This window comes from Macrosteles quadrilineatus, unplaced genomic scaffold (assembly GCF_028750875.1).
Source record: "Macrosteles quadrilineatus isolate MER2022 unplaced genomic scaffold, UCM_ALF_1.0 Scaffold_3__2_contigs__length_128488019, whole genome shotgun sequence".
In the NCBI taxonomy this organism is placed as follows: Eukaryota; Metazoa; Arthropoda; class Insecta; order Hemiptera; family Cicadellidae; genus Macrosteles; species Macrosteles quadrilineatus.
In genome coordinates, this window is record NW_026542596.1 from 47,473,487 (window position 1) to 47,489,976 (window position 16,490).

The window sequence follows — 16,490 nt, forward strand, 5'->3', positions numbered from 1 at the left end:
AAATTCCATTAGACATTTAAGAATTGATTTCAACATTCTACACAAGACATTAAGTCTCAATTCTAGATTGAGTTATATCTGGTTTTATTAATAGTATGTAGGCTATATATTTTAGTTGAGTGGCATATTAGTAACCTAGTAGCCATGGTATTGAGTTATAGCCTTGAAAACATAGGAGGATGATAGATAAATTAAAATGTCAGACATTTACTTACTTGAGCACGTTTCTGAAGGTGTCCGGGTACATATGTCTTTTAAGGGAACATCATTCTTCTCTCTCAGACCACTATCCTCCAGTTCTAACCTGAACACTGGACTGTGAGCCATCAACATTAGCTTCACTGCTCCAATCCTCTCCTGCAATCAAACTAGACTGTAACATGTTTGCAATACTTTCTCTACAAGCCCATTCATGTGACTGTTTGTATTACAGTAGGTCTCATGGTAAGTCAGTTAGGGGAACGAGCTGGTCTAGTGGTATATCACAGGACCACAGTCCTCGAGGTCTTGGGTTCAAATCCAGCTAATCACCATACCAGTGGATTTAATCTTAAGTGGCCTGAAGTAATGTGAAAAACTAAAGCCTAGATAGTAGAAAAAAATCGTAAGAACGAGACCCGAAATTGAATCACTCTTTTACTTTAATGTCTCCAGAGGCAAAAAAATCATTCCTGCTATTTCAAAAATCTGCCCATTTGGAACACGAGTTTGGAACCTATTTAAAGCAAACTATGTTACCCCGAAGGGCCTTCAAAGCGAGCAATGTCACCACGAATGTTTAAAGAGTGTAATATATGTTTATCTTAATTGTGTAAGAAGCAGCATTTGATTTTATAATTTTGTTTGAATTCCAGATGTTAAAAACTTTTGTTTTATTCTGATTGTTAAGTTTGTTTAAATAACAATAATAATTAATTCAGTTGTGATTGAAATGGAGGATAAATTGAATGCACTAGATTTTATCATGTTCTTTTAAAATATTACAATGGCGCAGTTGAGTTAAACGGACCCCGATCCGAGTGATAGTGAGTCTAGTAAATGTAAAGTTTTTTTTTTAAATATACCAGAATCCTGAAGAAGAAAAATCTAAATTTCCAGAAAAAAGGGAGGTAAACTTAAAGACTAAGATGGCAGGACTAGGTAAAGTTGTTGAATTCAACTTGATTCAACCCACAAGATGAGTTCATTGAATCATATGCAATGAGTAGTGATGTGGGCCGGGTAAATACCCAGTTGGTAGGTAAATATAAATTGGGTATTTACCTGGGTATTTACCCCAGGCCCGGGTAAATACCCAAAAACTGGGTATTTATAATTTGTATTAAAGTTAGAGAAGATTGAGATGTTTTTTTGCAATTATTACCCTGTAAGGATAGTAAAATGATAACAAAATGTGTTTAACAAAATTTCATATGGACACTACTAGCATTTTACTTCTTGGTATAATCGCCATAAATACCCAGGTCTGAGCATAAAGCATAAATACCCTGGTCGCATGGTTGCACTGGTCCTGACTACTTATAATTTTTTTTTTAAATTTCAATGATAGATAGATGAATTTATTTGATAGAAAGTGAAGAAAAATAATTAGTAAAGTAATAGTTATTATTTAGAAAAACAGGAAAATTTAACCTAGTAGTGGCCTATGTGTAAACAACTTAAGAAAATAATTAAAATTCAATCTGTAGGATGGCAGGATTTAATAATATTTTTGTTCTAGATCTTTTGTTGCTATCAATGGTATAAAAAAAAACTAATTTCATAAACTTGTGATACAAAAAATTTTTGGGGACATCGGTTTAACCGGAAAACCCGTTATCCGGACTAGCCTCGGTCCCGAGGAGTCCGGATGAGAGGGAGTCTACTGTACTTTCAGTATTCTGCCATTCTGCCTATATCAATCAGGCTTTGGGTCTGTCTAGCCTTCCAAGCCATTTACACGATACAAATTTTAACTATCATAATTTAATAACAGTAGAAGTAGGTTTAGGTTCACTATTTCTTTGATGAGGTGTTGTCTTGATTTCATAAGGAAAAGTGCTAAATCATTCAATTAAAGGTACTAGCAAAGCTTCAAGTTACTGTAAAAGGTGTTATAGACTACCCTAATTTATCATGTAATGATAACAATAACATATTTAGGGGTAAATATGAATTAATTTCAATCGATTTCATAAATACCCAAAATACCCGGGTATTTCTGGATTATGGGTATTTACCCGGGTAAATACCCAGGTATTTTACATCACTAGCAATGAGGCTTAAGCATTATTACAAAGCTAATGAGATTGATGACCATACTAAAGTTTCTGTTTTAATAAAGTAGACCCAAAAGTTTTAACGATTTTGTCTGATTTAGTTTCACCTGCAGCTGTAGATATCAAAAGTTATAAAGAGGTTAAGGGTGTAGCATAGAGCACAAGGGCCTGAGATAATACCTTTCATCTAACGCACTCCACTTCCATCCAACCCAACTAGCAGGCTTACATATTTATTTATTCATATATATATAGTGCATATAAGATAAACTGAAACTGTGTTTTTTGAATTCATACTATTGGCAACACTGACTCAACAACTCACTGGCCACCATTTTGGACATCTAGAAAACTCTCTCTTCCTTAGTTGAAAATGCTGTCAGTGACAGTGAAATATTCTAATGTTTTGTGTATATAGTGTAAAGTTTTGTTTTGTGTTTCCTGTGCCAGTTTGGACTCTTTCCCATTCAGGTAAGCCTGCTATCCTCTCAAAAAATCCTAAAAAAGTTATAAAGAGTTAGATAAAGTGCTTGAGAACTATTTTTCTCCAGAGAAATTGGTGGTAGCAGAGAGATACACTTTTTATTCTTGTGTGCAAAAATCTAGTGAGAGTATTTCAGAGTTTGTTGTAGTGATTTAACGTTTAGCTAGTTCATGTAAATTTGGTACATTCTTAAAAGAGGCCCTTAGAGACAAGCATATTTCAGGGATAAGTAATGGGTCATAAGGGAAAAATTATTGTCTGTGGATCAAGAATTTGATGAAGATTATAGTTTGGCACTCAGATTAGAGCAGGCTGAAAAACAGACAAGTTTGTTAAATCCAAAACAGGAAATTTGTCATTTAAATTCCAAGCCCAATTTTTCACATGTGATTCAAAATAGACTGGCTGGTAGTCAGTTCAATTCAGCTAGTGGTGCTGGTATGACTAATATTAATGTAAATTTAAGTGTTACTCCGAAGATGATGTCAATGAACTTAGCTCAAGCTGCAATGAAGTTTCAAATATAATGTGCATTTGTACAACTTTGGCTTAAACAATGGTATAGCAGCTTACAAGGTAAGGCTAACTATAAAGAAGGTTCTGGTGGAGATGGAAATTGATCAGCTGTATCAGTTTGTCCTTCAGACGTTTTTAATGAACATTTTTCTCAAATTGAATTAAAGCCCGTTTCTATGAGTTTGCGAACTTACACAGGCGATGAAGTGCCTGTTCTAGGTCAAGCTGAGGTTAGAGTTTTACATAAAACCCAGATCCTAGTGTTACCACTGTTGATTGTTGAGGTTTGTCGTAAAGACCAGCCTATTTTGCTACGAAGGAACTGGTTAGCGAAATTAAAATTGGATTGGCATGCTGTATTTTCAAGATCGTATGATACTACTGGTACTAAATCTAAGTCTACAATGAATGTTACTACATGTGAATTGAAGCAACCTAATTGTAAAGTTGTGTTGCCTAGTGTTAAACTTGAGGCTAAAGTAGAGGCCTTAAAGAAAAAGTACAATGCAGTGTTTCAAGGGGGGCCAGGAGAAATAAAAGGTGTAAAGGCTCAAGTCACTCACAAGGACAATGCTGTTCCTAAGGTTTGCAAATTTAGGCCTGTGCCTTACTAGTTAAGTTGAACAAGATGGGCCCTGATTTTGTCTGCCTACAATTTCGAGGTAAAATATCGGAAGGGTTCCAGTTTGCCTCACGCTGATGTGTTGTCACACTTACCACTACCCGAGGGTGAAACTTTGGAGTTAAATGAAAATGATGTATCTCATGTGGAATCTTGTGTAACAGAAATGAATTTCTTCAGATCGGGGGTGACGATTCTCCAATCACTTCTTTAGAGATAGGACATTTGCCTGATAAAGACACACTGTTGGGTCTATCCATATCAAGTGATCCATCAGGGGTTGCTTGACCATTTTTAAAATAAATAATATTTTTATCCTAGATAGCTTTATCAATTCTGGGTTCAAAAGTGATTTTTAAATTTTTTGATCTCTTTTGTTACTCCTACGGCGGCCATTTTTGTTTTGCGGAACACACAAATTTTCGCTCATGTAAGGGTTTGCGTTAACTTGCATAACTCGGTAACCATGAACACTAGAGTGATGAAACAAAAAGCATTTTAATCTGGAAGAAACAGCCCAAATATTATGTTCAGTACATATTTATTGAAATGTGTATAAAATCAGTTTTCAACCCATCTCAACATTTCATAAGAAAATGGAAAAATTTCAACTTTTGAAGGCGTATTACCATTGGAACGAATAAAATCTCAGACTTGATTTTTTTTGTGTGTGTAGCAACTCAGTAAGTTAGAACTGTCTGTATTTCAAACATCAACCATGAGACTTATCATTTTTCAAAAACTGAAATCTTTTGAAAAATTCAAATTTTGAGTCTCAATATCTTTGTTGGGACAAAGTTTAAAAATCTGAAATTTTTACCAAAAACCCCTCTTATGGTTGTTATACTGCTGTATGAATTTCATCTTTGAGATTTACTTTTAAGGTGACACAGTACTCCCTATCCCGCCCATGTTAAAATGACAGTTTTTAGGTACACATAACTTTTACAAATATTAACCTATTAACTTGAAATTTTTGTACTAAGTTTAATACATTATTACCAACAATAATATGAAGCAAAAAAAGTTTTTGAGCAAAATTAAATTGTTAGTATGATTTTAAAAATTGTATAAAATATTTTGTAATTTTTTAACATAAAATATTTTTTATTTCAAAGGTTTTTGGTTTTCATGGAAACTGATTTGTATTATTGTTCCTTATCATATGAGGAACACACACACCAATTTTTATTGAAATTGGATTATAATTGAGGAAGAAAAGTGTACCTGACTAAAAACCACTTGACTTTCGCAAAACGACAAAAGTACCCCCTGTCAAGGGTAGTAGTAGGACCCTTGGGCATGCTAAAGTAAGAGTGTATAAAAGTCGCTGTATAGCTTAAAATATTTTTTTCTTCCATAATATTTGGTATGTACGTGTTCAGGAGAGTGTGTTCTACAAAACTAAATAATAAAAATTTTTAAAAATTTTATATTTGACGGTGTACCCTCTGCGTCTTGATTAGTAGTAGGACCTTGGACCTGCTAAATTAGGCTGCAATAGTTAATATAAAAGTAGCTGAAAATTTTAAAAATATTTTTTTCCTTCCTCAATTTTTATTATCTACATGTTCAGAAAAGTCTGTTCTACAAAACTAAATAAAAAAAAAATTATAAAATTTTATATTTGAGTAGGTACTGTGTTACCTTAAGCTAAGTAACAGTATCATGAAAATCGCAAAAACCCCATAAGTTCGGCCAACGCGGCTAGTACTGAAGGTAGCTTAAAAATAAATTTATAGGTGTAGGCAATTATTTTATTTAATGTAAACTTACCTAACTTACTTTAAAGTAATGTATAGTCTTTTCTGTCAAATTTCTTGTCTTTGTGAAATAAAAAAAAAACTTTTTATCAGGTTATTTTCATTCAGGTTTACACATTTTTTTCCAATAGGCCTAAATATTTTTAGCTCATTTATAAATTTATTGAACCACTTTTATTTTAACTAGATAGCATGTTGCTCGAAATCGAGCAAAACTGCAACTTGTAATAAAATAATGAAGAACAAAAAACATAAACAGCAAAACCTCAATCATAGAGTCGCTCTAAAGTAATTAAAAAATGTGAAAAATATTATGTTGTAAAAAATTATAAAAGTAATCTACGGTAAAATATTTAAATATAGATCCGTTCTCATACTGCTTTGGTTATCTCTTATGTACTGTGGGCGGGTGTCCTCTATGAGAACGTAGATGTCAACCACACACTGTAAAGCTGTGCTGTAAAGTGAGCTTTTCAAACCTAATGTAGCAAGCTAAATCCCTCTCTTGACGCCAACCAGTACGACACATACTATAGCATTGTTAAATTATTTCTACGATATGTTCTGTTTTAGGCGTGTTTAAATTAGGTGCCCCAACCAAAATATCCGGTTTGGAACATAAGAGTGGATTTAATGACGTATGTAGAACGGATTCACGTTTGACACTATTCGTTTTTGAAAAAAAAAACAAAGATTTATTTGGACAGGTGGTGCTCTGCGACGTCTATACAGGTAGCATCATTGTAGCAAGGGAAGTCACTTATTTTGTCTCTTACTATGCACTTAAGAATCTAACTTGACTCCTCGGAGCTCTCGTCCCTACAAATTTCTGCCACAGCTTTGATCTGTGGGTATTCAGGATCATGACCTTCTTAGATTACCTACTCAGTGGTAAAACGTGTCATGGATCTTGAAATTGTAGATCCCCTGTGCGACCCTCTCGTCAAAATTAGCTTCAGAGCTGACCATGTCAAAGGCGGAATTGAATTGACGAATTCTATCCAGATAATTTCTGGATCCAAGCCTCATAGCCCTGTTTTCAGATTGGGAGTTTCCAATAAGTTCCTGAAAGTATGGTGAATTCCGCAAATGAGGTGACCAAACCTTTAATTTATGGCAACAAAGAGTAAAAATTGAACTGTCTCGGCCAGTCTTTTCTTGCTTACAATGTAAGCCACCACAATGTAAATATTTAACGTTATCAATTATCAATTATTTAAGATGGGGACCCCACTATGTGCGTATTTTAACGTATATTTTAATATGAGTGAAGGATGAGTGTAGGATGAGTGGCGCGATCTTGTAGTCTTGTTAGTGACTGAGGCCGACATGTTAATTTGTCCGAGGTTAGATGTATCCCAACGGTGGTACTGCCACTCTGTATCCGTCAAATTGGGAGGTTGATGCAAGCGGTCACGTTTGCGTTCCCTCCAGCCACTCACAGTTCTTCGTATTTCTTGTGGCATTTAATTTTAAATTTAGATAAAATGCGAAAGTTAACCAATCAACAGAAAACACTAAAAGGAATTTTGATACACATTGTAAATTACATGATAATATGGTAATGTAAAGGGTAACTGCACTGTGAATAATCACTTTCAAACATTCACATAATCACACCGAACTGTAAACAAAACTACATGATAATTCAGTAAAATACGATAGACTTAGTTAACAGATATTTAAAAAAAATATAAAATTCCAGCTTTGCTCTGGAAGTAATAAGTCCTACAGTCTGTGGTTAAACTTAAAAACTATTTCAAGCTACCATATGTCCATATGTTTAGTTGTAAACAAAGGGAATTGAGTTTGTTGGTTTGAATTATTGTCAACAGATAGCGCCGCCATTCCCAAACTTTAGCCCTTAACTGTACTTAAGTGCTGCCCTTTCTTGATATTCTGAGACGTATTTGCACATCTACATGAAAATTTGACACTTCAAACGTTAAAATCCGTCCAGCCGTTATCGAGTTATGACTGTGAAAAGAAACCTGCTTGCGCATTAATATATAGATAAAGAATATTATAAATTTCACATACAAAAGCTGTTTGAAAGACAAGTTCTTCAAGAATTGTATACAACTATTTTTACTTCTTAGTGTTTTTTGTTCTACTTCTATTATGTTAATTAAGAAGTTTGGATGTTTCTTCATTCAGTTTGGGTTTGTCCTTCCAGTGGTTTTTGTCAGTTAAAAGAGATTTAATTTTCTCAAAACTTTTGTTTATAGGCACCCAAGCTTGGTCTTTCTCATTTGTTTTAAAGGCGGTTGTTGGTCCTGCTGGATCTTTATTTTAGTAACTGATGTCAATCACCTCTGCCACTCACCACTGTCATACACAAATGCAATAGAGTCTTTGGTATGAAGTGTAATTTTTACAGCTTTTGAGGTTGAATGAACTTCATATTCAGTTGCTAGTGAGGTTATGAAGCACCTAACATTACTACTGTCCGGTACAGGAATAAAATAATGAAGGCTTCTTGTTCCAGTAATCTTTAAACAGTTCTCAAATTGGTCCAGGAGTCTGTTGTGGTGTTGAGTGGTTTCTTCATGTGTTATGAAAATGATTTATTTTGTTAAGAAAAACTGTGTTTTGTGACTCATTTACGACTTCCTGTAGGTACTGGAGACTGTATCAGTTCCCACAGAATATGAGTTATTCCTTTTCAAAATATTACAATAAACACTTTTGTGTTACAGGTTACGGTACATTAAATCTAAATGGAAAATACATTTTAAGACCTCAATATAAATAGAATTGACTTACGTTTTATTTAAGCTAAATGATGAATAAAACTTAAAATTTAGCAGGATTTTATTTATTTTTAGTACCTTACATATAATTTGTACTTTGGGTACAAAGTTTAAGTCAAAAATCTGTATTGGATTTTTGAAATGTACATTAAGATAAGTTTACATTAAATAAAATAATTACCTACACCTATAAATTAATCTTTAAGCTACATACGGTACTAGCCGCGTTGGCTGAGCTTATGGGTTTTTTGCAATTTTCATGATACTGTAACTTAGCTTAAAAGTAAATCTCAAAGATGAAATTCATACAGCAGTATAACAACCATAAGAGGAGTTTTTGGTAAAAATTTAAGATTTTTAAACTTTGTCCCAACAAAGATATTGAGACTCAACATTTGAATTTTTCAAAAAATTTCAGTTTTTGAAATTTGCAAAAAACTGAGTTGCTATACACAAAAAAAATCAAGTCTGAGATTTTATTCGTTCCAATGGTAATACGCCTTCAAAAGTTGAAATTTTTCCGTTTTCTTATGAAATGTTGAGATGGGTTTAAAACGGTTTTTGATACACATTTCAATAAATATGTACTGAACATAATATTTAGGCTGTTTCTTCCAGATTAATATGCTTTTTGTTTCATCACTTTTGAACCCAGAATTGATAGAGGTATCTAGGATAAAAATATTATTTATTTTAAAAGTGGTCAAGCAACCAATTATTTTATTTCTGGATCACTTGATATGGATTGACCCTGTTGTCTAAAGTTCGGGATTTTATCTTGTATGGGTGGTGTGAAATTGTAGATCCAATGTTAATTCCATTCCAGAGAAGAAGAGATGAATTGTCAGTGGATAAAAATTGCATTTTTATGGGGCAGTAGAGTAATCATATTTAAGAAATTGCAAGGTAAAGTCATCCAGATATTGCATCATGAACAACATCCTGGAATTACTGGAATGAAATTGTTGGCACGCAGCCTTCGTGTGGTGGCATGGGGTCGAAAAAGTATTTGAGGATTCTGTGTTATTTTGTTTGATTTGTCAAAGTACAAGAAATGCTGTGAAACTTCCGAGAGATGGCGCCAAATTCATATCGATTTTGCTGAAGATCCAACCACCAGACAAAGTCAAAGTCAAATCATCTTTATTCACAATATGCACACATAGTACATGAGAATAGTGTCATATCAAAACCTAATACTATGACTATGACTAAAAGTTTAAAAAATCCTCAAACAGTGGCGAATATTCCTGAGTTAATTTTAGGAAGGATTTTTTCAACATGACGATTCCAGTTCAAATTCTCATCTATTTCCAACCCCAAAAATCTAGTAGACTTTTCAATTTCTATTAGCTTAGAGTCAATTGTAATTGTAGGTTCAAACTTTCTCCTGCACTGAGCAATCTTAAAGGAAACAAAAGTACTTTTTGATGGATTTAATTTTAATTTATGATTGTTAAAGAAGTCTGTTAAATTAGCTAACTCTAGGCAAGATAGGATTTCAACATCTTCGGCAGTTTGCGCTGACACTTTCAGATTTGAATCATCAGCATACAACACCAAGTTGTCTTGTGGTATTTTTTTGAGTGTTTGTGCAATATTTTTTACATAGCAGATAAAGAGGAGTGGGCCTAGCACAGATCCCTGGGGGACACCATGTGTTTACTAATTTTGGACAGCAAATGTTGATTGTAATGGATAGTTTTTCAAAGAGAATTTTTAATGGGTTCTATTTCCACGGGAAAGACCATTGAGAAACTTTGTACACTATTTGCTGCTTATGGTTTACCTGAGGAGTTGGTGTGTGACAACGGCACATCTTTTACCAGCCAGTTCAGGGAGTTTCTTAGGAAAAATGGTGTGAAACCAACAATTTCTCCACCATATCACCCTGCCTCCAATGGAGCAGCCAAGCGTTCTGTTCAAGAAGTTAAGAAAGGTTTGTTAAGGCAAGTTTTGGTTTGAAAAATCATCACAGCAGACGTCACTGTAGTATAAATTGGATAACTTTCTTTTCGCATATCGTAATACTCCATCGTCAGTAAACGGTTGAGCCCGGCTGAGCTGTTTTTACATTGGAAACCTCAGACAATATTGACTATGTTAAAACCTAATCTACTAGACGAGTCAAGGAAGAAGCAGGAAATGCGGAAACGAGCCTCAGATAGGCTTAGAGGTGCTTGTAGATTTTTTAATGAAAATCAGAAGGTGTTGGTTAAAACGGTCAGACAGGAGAAAGTTAGTTGGGTCTCAGGTCGTATATTACAGTGTAAAAGTCCAGTTACATATTTGGTTAGTGTTCTTGGCAAAACAAGAGTCTGCCATGCAGACCATCTAAGGCCAATTGAGGTAGAGGAGGATGAAAATCATCCTGGAAAGTGAAAGAGGAAGTTGGAAGGACTATTGAGGGACATCAACAAGAAGCAGAAAAAAGTAGTCATACTTTCAAAAGAACGATGGAGCACAATGAATTTAAACTTTCAAAGAGTTTGGCCTATTCTTCAGGAGTCTACATCACCATCAATATCAAGAAATGACGCTTCACCGTATTTGCCTAGATCCAAGTCTGATGTTGGGAACCCACGGGGTGTGCAATACAGTCCATCTACAGTTTTGAGATCACAATGGACTGCCGGAGAAATTGGATCTATAAAGTTGAAGAAGCCAAAGAGTCAGAATAATTTTTCACGTTTTAAAGTGTTATGAGTCAAGCAATTTTCAAGTGTTGGCAAGGCCTACTAGAGTTTCCTACTTTACCAAACAGGTCTACTAAACACGTTCTCTGCAGGTGACGAGTTTACCTGTCACGTGAAACTACTCACAGGTGCGTGTGACGGGTTTACCAGTCATTGGGTCCCTTCCAATACATTGATTCGTTTTGAGTTTTGTTGTTGCCGGGGAACATTATAATCGTTGCCAGCCTGTAGCTTAGAATGTAAGTTTTATTTTGGTATAGGTTGGTACTAAAATTTCCGTGAAATACCGTCCGGCCATGCTTTAACCTCGGTTTCGGGAATAGTTTCTCTTCGAGCTACATTACAAAGACACTGGCTACGGATCTAGGCAGTGCTGCTACCTTTGGGTGTTTTAGTGAGCTACGTCCACTCTCGGAGTAACGCAGCACAATCACACCGCTGCTCTTTAATGATTCTTCAGACTGAAATATTGGAAAGCTAATTGCGTTCGCTGATTCGGTGACGCACCGGGGCTTCGCCTGGGCCTCGCCGCCATTGGTGAGCGCCTGTTTGGTAAATGCCGCCGCAGTGAACGTGTTAAATAATTAATATTTTCAGTTCCAAACACCAACACTTACTGTCTGCAAATCAGTAGAACTTTTATAATATTAAAGAAAAATTCCAAATGATCAATGTGGCCATTTATATGATAAATTGGGTTTAAAGCTTTATAGTATACCGGTATGTTAATTCTTATCAATTATGTCTCACAGTTTATAGATCTCGATCTTGAATATTGTCATTTTATGTACTTACAGGTTTGACCAAACTCTCTTCTCCAACAATGAAGAAACAATCAAACTTTGGTTTATCTGAGAATAGAAACTGGATAAATTCTGGTGGTTCAGGAGAATCTTGTTCAGCCATTCTGTAAATTTATAAGAAATCAAATTAGTTATAGTTGGTCAATAACACAAAAAAGATATAAAACGAGGGGCCTAGTCTAGTTTTTAGGGCAACCAACTTTTCCCACGAGGCTCCAGTTTAAAATCTGAATTTTATTAAATCATTCCGAATTCAAAAAATGAGGAAAAACTATCGGTTAGGTTAGGTTAGGCTTGGTTAAGTTAGGTTAGGATAGGTTTGGTTAGGTTAGGTTAGGTTAGGTTAGGTTAGGTTAGGTTAGGTTATGTTAGGTTAGGTTGAGTTAGGTTAGGTTAGGATAGGTTTGGTTAGGTTAGGATAGGTTTTGGTTAGGTTAGGATATGTTTGGTTGAGTTAGGTTAGGTAATGTTAGGTTAGGTTATGTTAGGTTGAGTTAGGTTAGGTTAGGTCACAGAAAACGTACTACTATAACCCAGAATGCCAACCGCATGGTAAAAAGCATTAAGCGGTTTGAGAGAGCTTTGCCTGTCAATCCGTAGGCAGCACCACCAGCGTTGCTATGACATTGCATGGCAACGCTGGTGGCGCTGCCTACGGATTGACAGGCAAAGCTCTCTCAAACCGCTTAATGCTTTTTACCATGCGGTTGGCATTCTGGGTATAGTATTACGTTTTCTGTGGTTAGGTGCGGAACAAAAATTTCCGGTCTTTTCCGAAAACTAAAAACGTCATTTTCGGATTCAGCGTGAAATGGGAAAAAAAATTTTCACTTTTGCAACTAGTCAGCAAACTGTTTGTTTGCGACTTTTGCGACGTCGGAATAAAATATTACCGGTTTACCATTGGAATAGATAAATAAAAAAAGGCAGAGTGTACCAAAACTAGGCTAAAATAAAGATTACAAATCCATGCATTGTCGAGTTGACGAAGATGGTTGAATTCTTTGCAATTTGAACCTTACCTTAACCCTAGCAGTGGCCAATGTTAGAAGTGGGGAGTTAGTGTATTTAAAGTGAATATTAGATAATGTTATATGTAAGGTGAAAAAAAAGTAATTATTTTTTTTGAAATTTCAAAAGCGGCCTCGGTATTTTTTTCCTACAAATTTTTTATGGGAAATTCATTATATACATTTTGTAGACAATCTAATTCCCTACATAGAAAAATATAACATGGTAGGAAAATATTTTTTTTATAAGTTTTTGGGGCGAAATATAATAACAAACGGAGAACCGAAAAAATTGAAAACCGTACAGTGTTAGTTTGTGTTGTAAAAGGTTATATAATATATGTGTAAACTAATAGTGATATATACATGTTTGTAAAGCTAATGAAGTAAAGAATCAAAAAAAGTCATAAAGTTTATGGTAAAAATATTTTTCATTTATAAATAAAATAATGTTTTAGTATTTTAGCGATTTTCTGAGGCAAAGGCATAGGCCTAGTATTTAGTATAAAACTTTTGTACCAAATGTTTTTAGGCTACTTCAAACCAACATAAACCTCTTGTAGTGTATTCAATTAACCTACATACAAATTTATAACATGTTGGGTAAAAATTTTTGTTTTTACGTGCTAGGGGCATAATAATATAAATAAACGGAAAACCTCAAAATACAACCAAAAGAAAAATACAACCTATGAACACAATTTGACACTATTCAGTAAATATTCATGCATAATAAAATACATGAAGATTACTGTTATATACTCATATACACATTTCTCAAAAAATACGAAATAATAACGAATTTAGTAATCAATCGCGGATAAAACGAGAGCGAAAACTAACCGGCAACAACACGCAATGGCGAGTACAAGGCTTTTGTGAACGAGATCTTGACAGTCAGTAGTGAAACACTTTTGTTGTCTTAGTGGGAGAAACCGAAAATAACCCTGAGCGCAAGGCTGCCACTATCACAAGCTACATTTCTTCCTCTTCAAAATGACATATTATATGACTAGTACCTAATAATAACTTACACTGTATGTAATTTGTATTTTCCATGCAGTCACCTGACGACGGTTGGCCATTTGTTATAAATTTCTAAAACAGCTGTTTTCATAAATCGTCTCGGTTGTCCATTCAATATTTAGTTCTAAAATATCACTACCACAATGAAGATAAAATCAATGGCTATCCAGTGGTACCACCCGCAACATCCCAATACGAAAATTACCCGAGCAGGGTAATGCCAAACAAGATGTGTTTTGCTAGTTCCCCAAGGGTCGGCAACAAAAATTCATTTGATTTCTAATCGTCGTGACATTGTTATATACCTGCTACAGGGTTTATGTAATAAAACGAAAGTTCAGAATGTGATCTTTCAAATGGTGTATATATTATTCTCATCTGAGTTGATTATAAGTGTTTTTTTTTTACCATTAAAATAATTTCGGCCCATACCGTCACCAGACGACGGCTGGCCATTCTAAGCATCAACGTCAAACCGTCACCAAACGACGGTTGGCCACTGCTTGGGTTAAATCTAATATTAGGAATTATGACTATTTTACTGACAACTATAGCCTATGTACTAGGGAGACCTAGGTTTTGTAGCCTACACAGAAAACCTGATAGGTAAGTTAACTTAAGCTTATATAACTATGTTGATTCTAGTAATGTGAAGAGTTGAATTGATGAGTCACTGACTCGAATCAAGCAAGAGCCAACTCATTCCAAACTCGAATTCAATACAAACTCGTTCGGAGATTGGCGAAGCTACACAAACTCAGAACGAAACGAGTCCGACTAGCAAACTTACCCGATGATACTTATCGAGGTGAGTCTGACTCGAGTTGACATAACTTACAAGTTAGTCGTGATTCGAGTTAACATAAACTTTGTCGTGAGTTGAGTTGACTCCAGTCAAGGAAATACTCGACTCGTCACATCTCTAAGTTAGGCCTAGTTTAACTTATTACCGAGTCTAGAAATTATTAACTTACATCAGTAGCTCACGATTGTAGGCCTAATCATCACGGTTCACAGTATTAACTTAGGCCTAGCCTAGGTTAGCATAAATGTTAGTGATTTTTATCTCAAATTTCTTAAGGCTATGCTTCTTAAAATATTTTATTTTTGGAAAGATTGATACTGGCCACAACATGACAGTACAATACAACATTTGAATCTTCGTTAACTTAACTTAGATGCCCTAAATCACCTAGGCTAGAACCCTGTTTTTATCGTCAAGTACAGTACCTAAGCTACACTAGCCTATGATGATAATTATATGGCTAGTAAGTCATAATTTTGAAAAACATAGGCCTAGGTAACTAAATTTCTACAAATCTAAGCTGGGATTTCTTACCTTCAAATATGTGTTACTGTATTGAAACGATGAACAACGATACTACTGTTAGTGTTAACTGTTATTAATTGCCGTTGCCGGTTGTCAATGCCGAGCTGCTAGTTGCTTTGCTAGTGCTCTAACCTCTAACTAACTAGTTAGTTTTAGTTAGTGCAGTAGTGCAGTGCTGCTGCTGTAAGAAGAAGAAGCTAGGCTATATGAGGAGGAGAGGAAAGAAGTAGGAAAAGCGGTCAGCGGAACAGCGGAAGCGGAAGCCGGGAAGCACAATTTTTATTTCAGTTGCAGTTTTTTAATACGGACATATTGAGAGCAATGAGAGCATTCTGTGCATGGCTGAGGCATCGATATATAACTACTGGATCGGCACTCGGCAGCTCCGCTCCGCTGCCCGGAGTCAGCGGAGTTCAGCCACGGCCACCTTTAACTCCAGCCACGGCAGCATTAACTCCAGGCCGCGCGCGGCCTTCGAATTGGCAACGTCGCAAGTGGTGTTGTAAGTTGTAACAGCTGTTTATTTTGGCAACAGCCAATGGTATTTGTGCATTTACGAAAGCTTGGTTACTGGACTACGACAATATTGACTCCTCTTTAAAAGTACAAAAATTGATTTTCTATTTAAATACAGTATTATCTTTGTTTTCAATTCTACATGTTTTATTTTCAATCTTTCAATAAATGTATGTTCATAAATTTTAATTTTAATTAATAATACGCGAATTAATGAGCTGGTGCCACCTGTCTGCCGTTATCTTATGGGACGTCTGGCACTAGACAACACCACTTGCGACGTTTTCAATTGTACCAGGCCGCGGCTTTTGAAGTGGCAACGTCGCAAGTGGTGTTGTAACAGCTGTTTTGTTTGGAAGCAGCTAATTATAAAATTGTGTATTTACGAAAGATTGGTTACTGGACTATGACAATATTGACTCCGCTTAAAAATGTACAGATATAGATTTTTTATTCATATTGTTTCGGTTTTCAATTCTGTATGTTTTATTTTCAATAATTTAATAAATTTATGTTCATAAATTTAAATTTAAATCAATTAAGTGTGAATTAATGAGCTGATGTCACCTGTCTGCCACATTTTTTGGGACGTCTGTCACTAAATCAACCACGGCCACCTTTAACTACAGGCCGCGGCCTTGTAGAATTGGCAACGTCGCAAGTGGTGTTGTTTAGTGACAGACATCCAATAAAAGAAAACCTGACAGACAGGT

The 16,490-nt window shown here is 35.2% G+C and overlaps 2 protein-coding genes across 5 annotated transcripts in view; one reads left to right on the forward strand and one right to left on the reverse strand.

Moving 5' to 3' along the window:
* The window catches only part of LOC128988607 (BTB/POZ domain-containing protein 6-B-like), a 76,442-nt gene extending 61,132 nt beyond the window's left edge, over positions 1-15,310 (reverse strand). For all 4 annotated transcript variants that reach the window (XM_054410052.1, XM_054410051.1, XM_054410049.1 and 1 more), the window contains exons 1-3: positions 15,271-15,310; positions 11,888-11,999; positions 216-357 (exon numbers count right to left, since the gene is read on the reverse strand). In XM_054410052.1, coding sequence (XP_054266027.1) covers positions 216-247 — 32 coding nt within the window. In that variant the 5' untranslated portion in view covers positions 248-357; positions 11,888-11,999; positions 15,271-15,310. The remainder of the gene's footprint in view (positions 1-215; positions 358-11,887; positions 12,000-15,270) is intronic.
* Positions 10,119-10,778, forward strand: LOC128989175 (uncharacterized). Its single transcript, XM_054411046.1, has 2 exons — positions 10,119-10,335; positions 10,519-10,778. Exons 1-2 carry the CDS (start codon positions 10,119-10,121, stop codon positions 10,776-10,778), a joined length of 477 nt encoding a protein of 158 aa, XP_054267021.1.
* Positions 15,311-16,490: the final 1,180 nt, after the last annotated feature.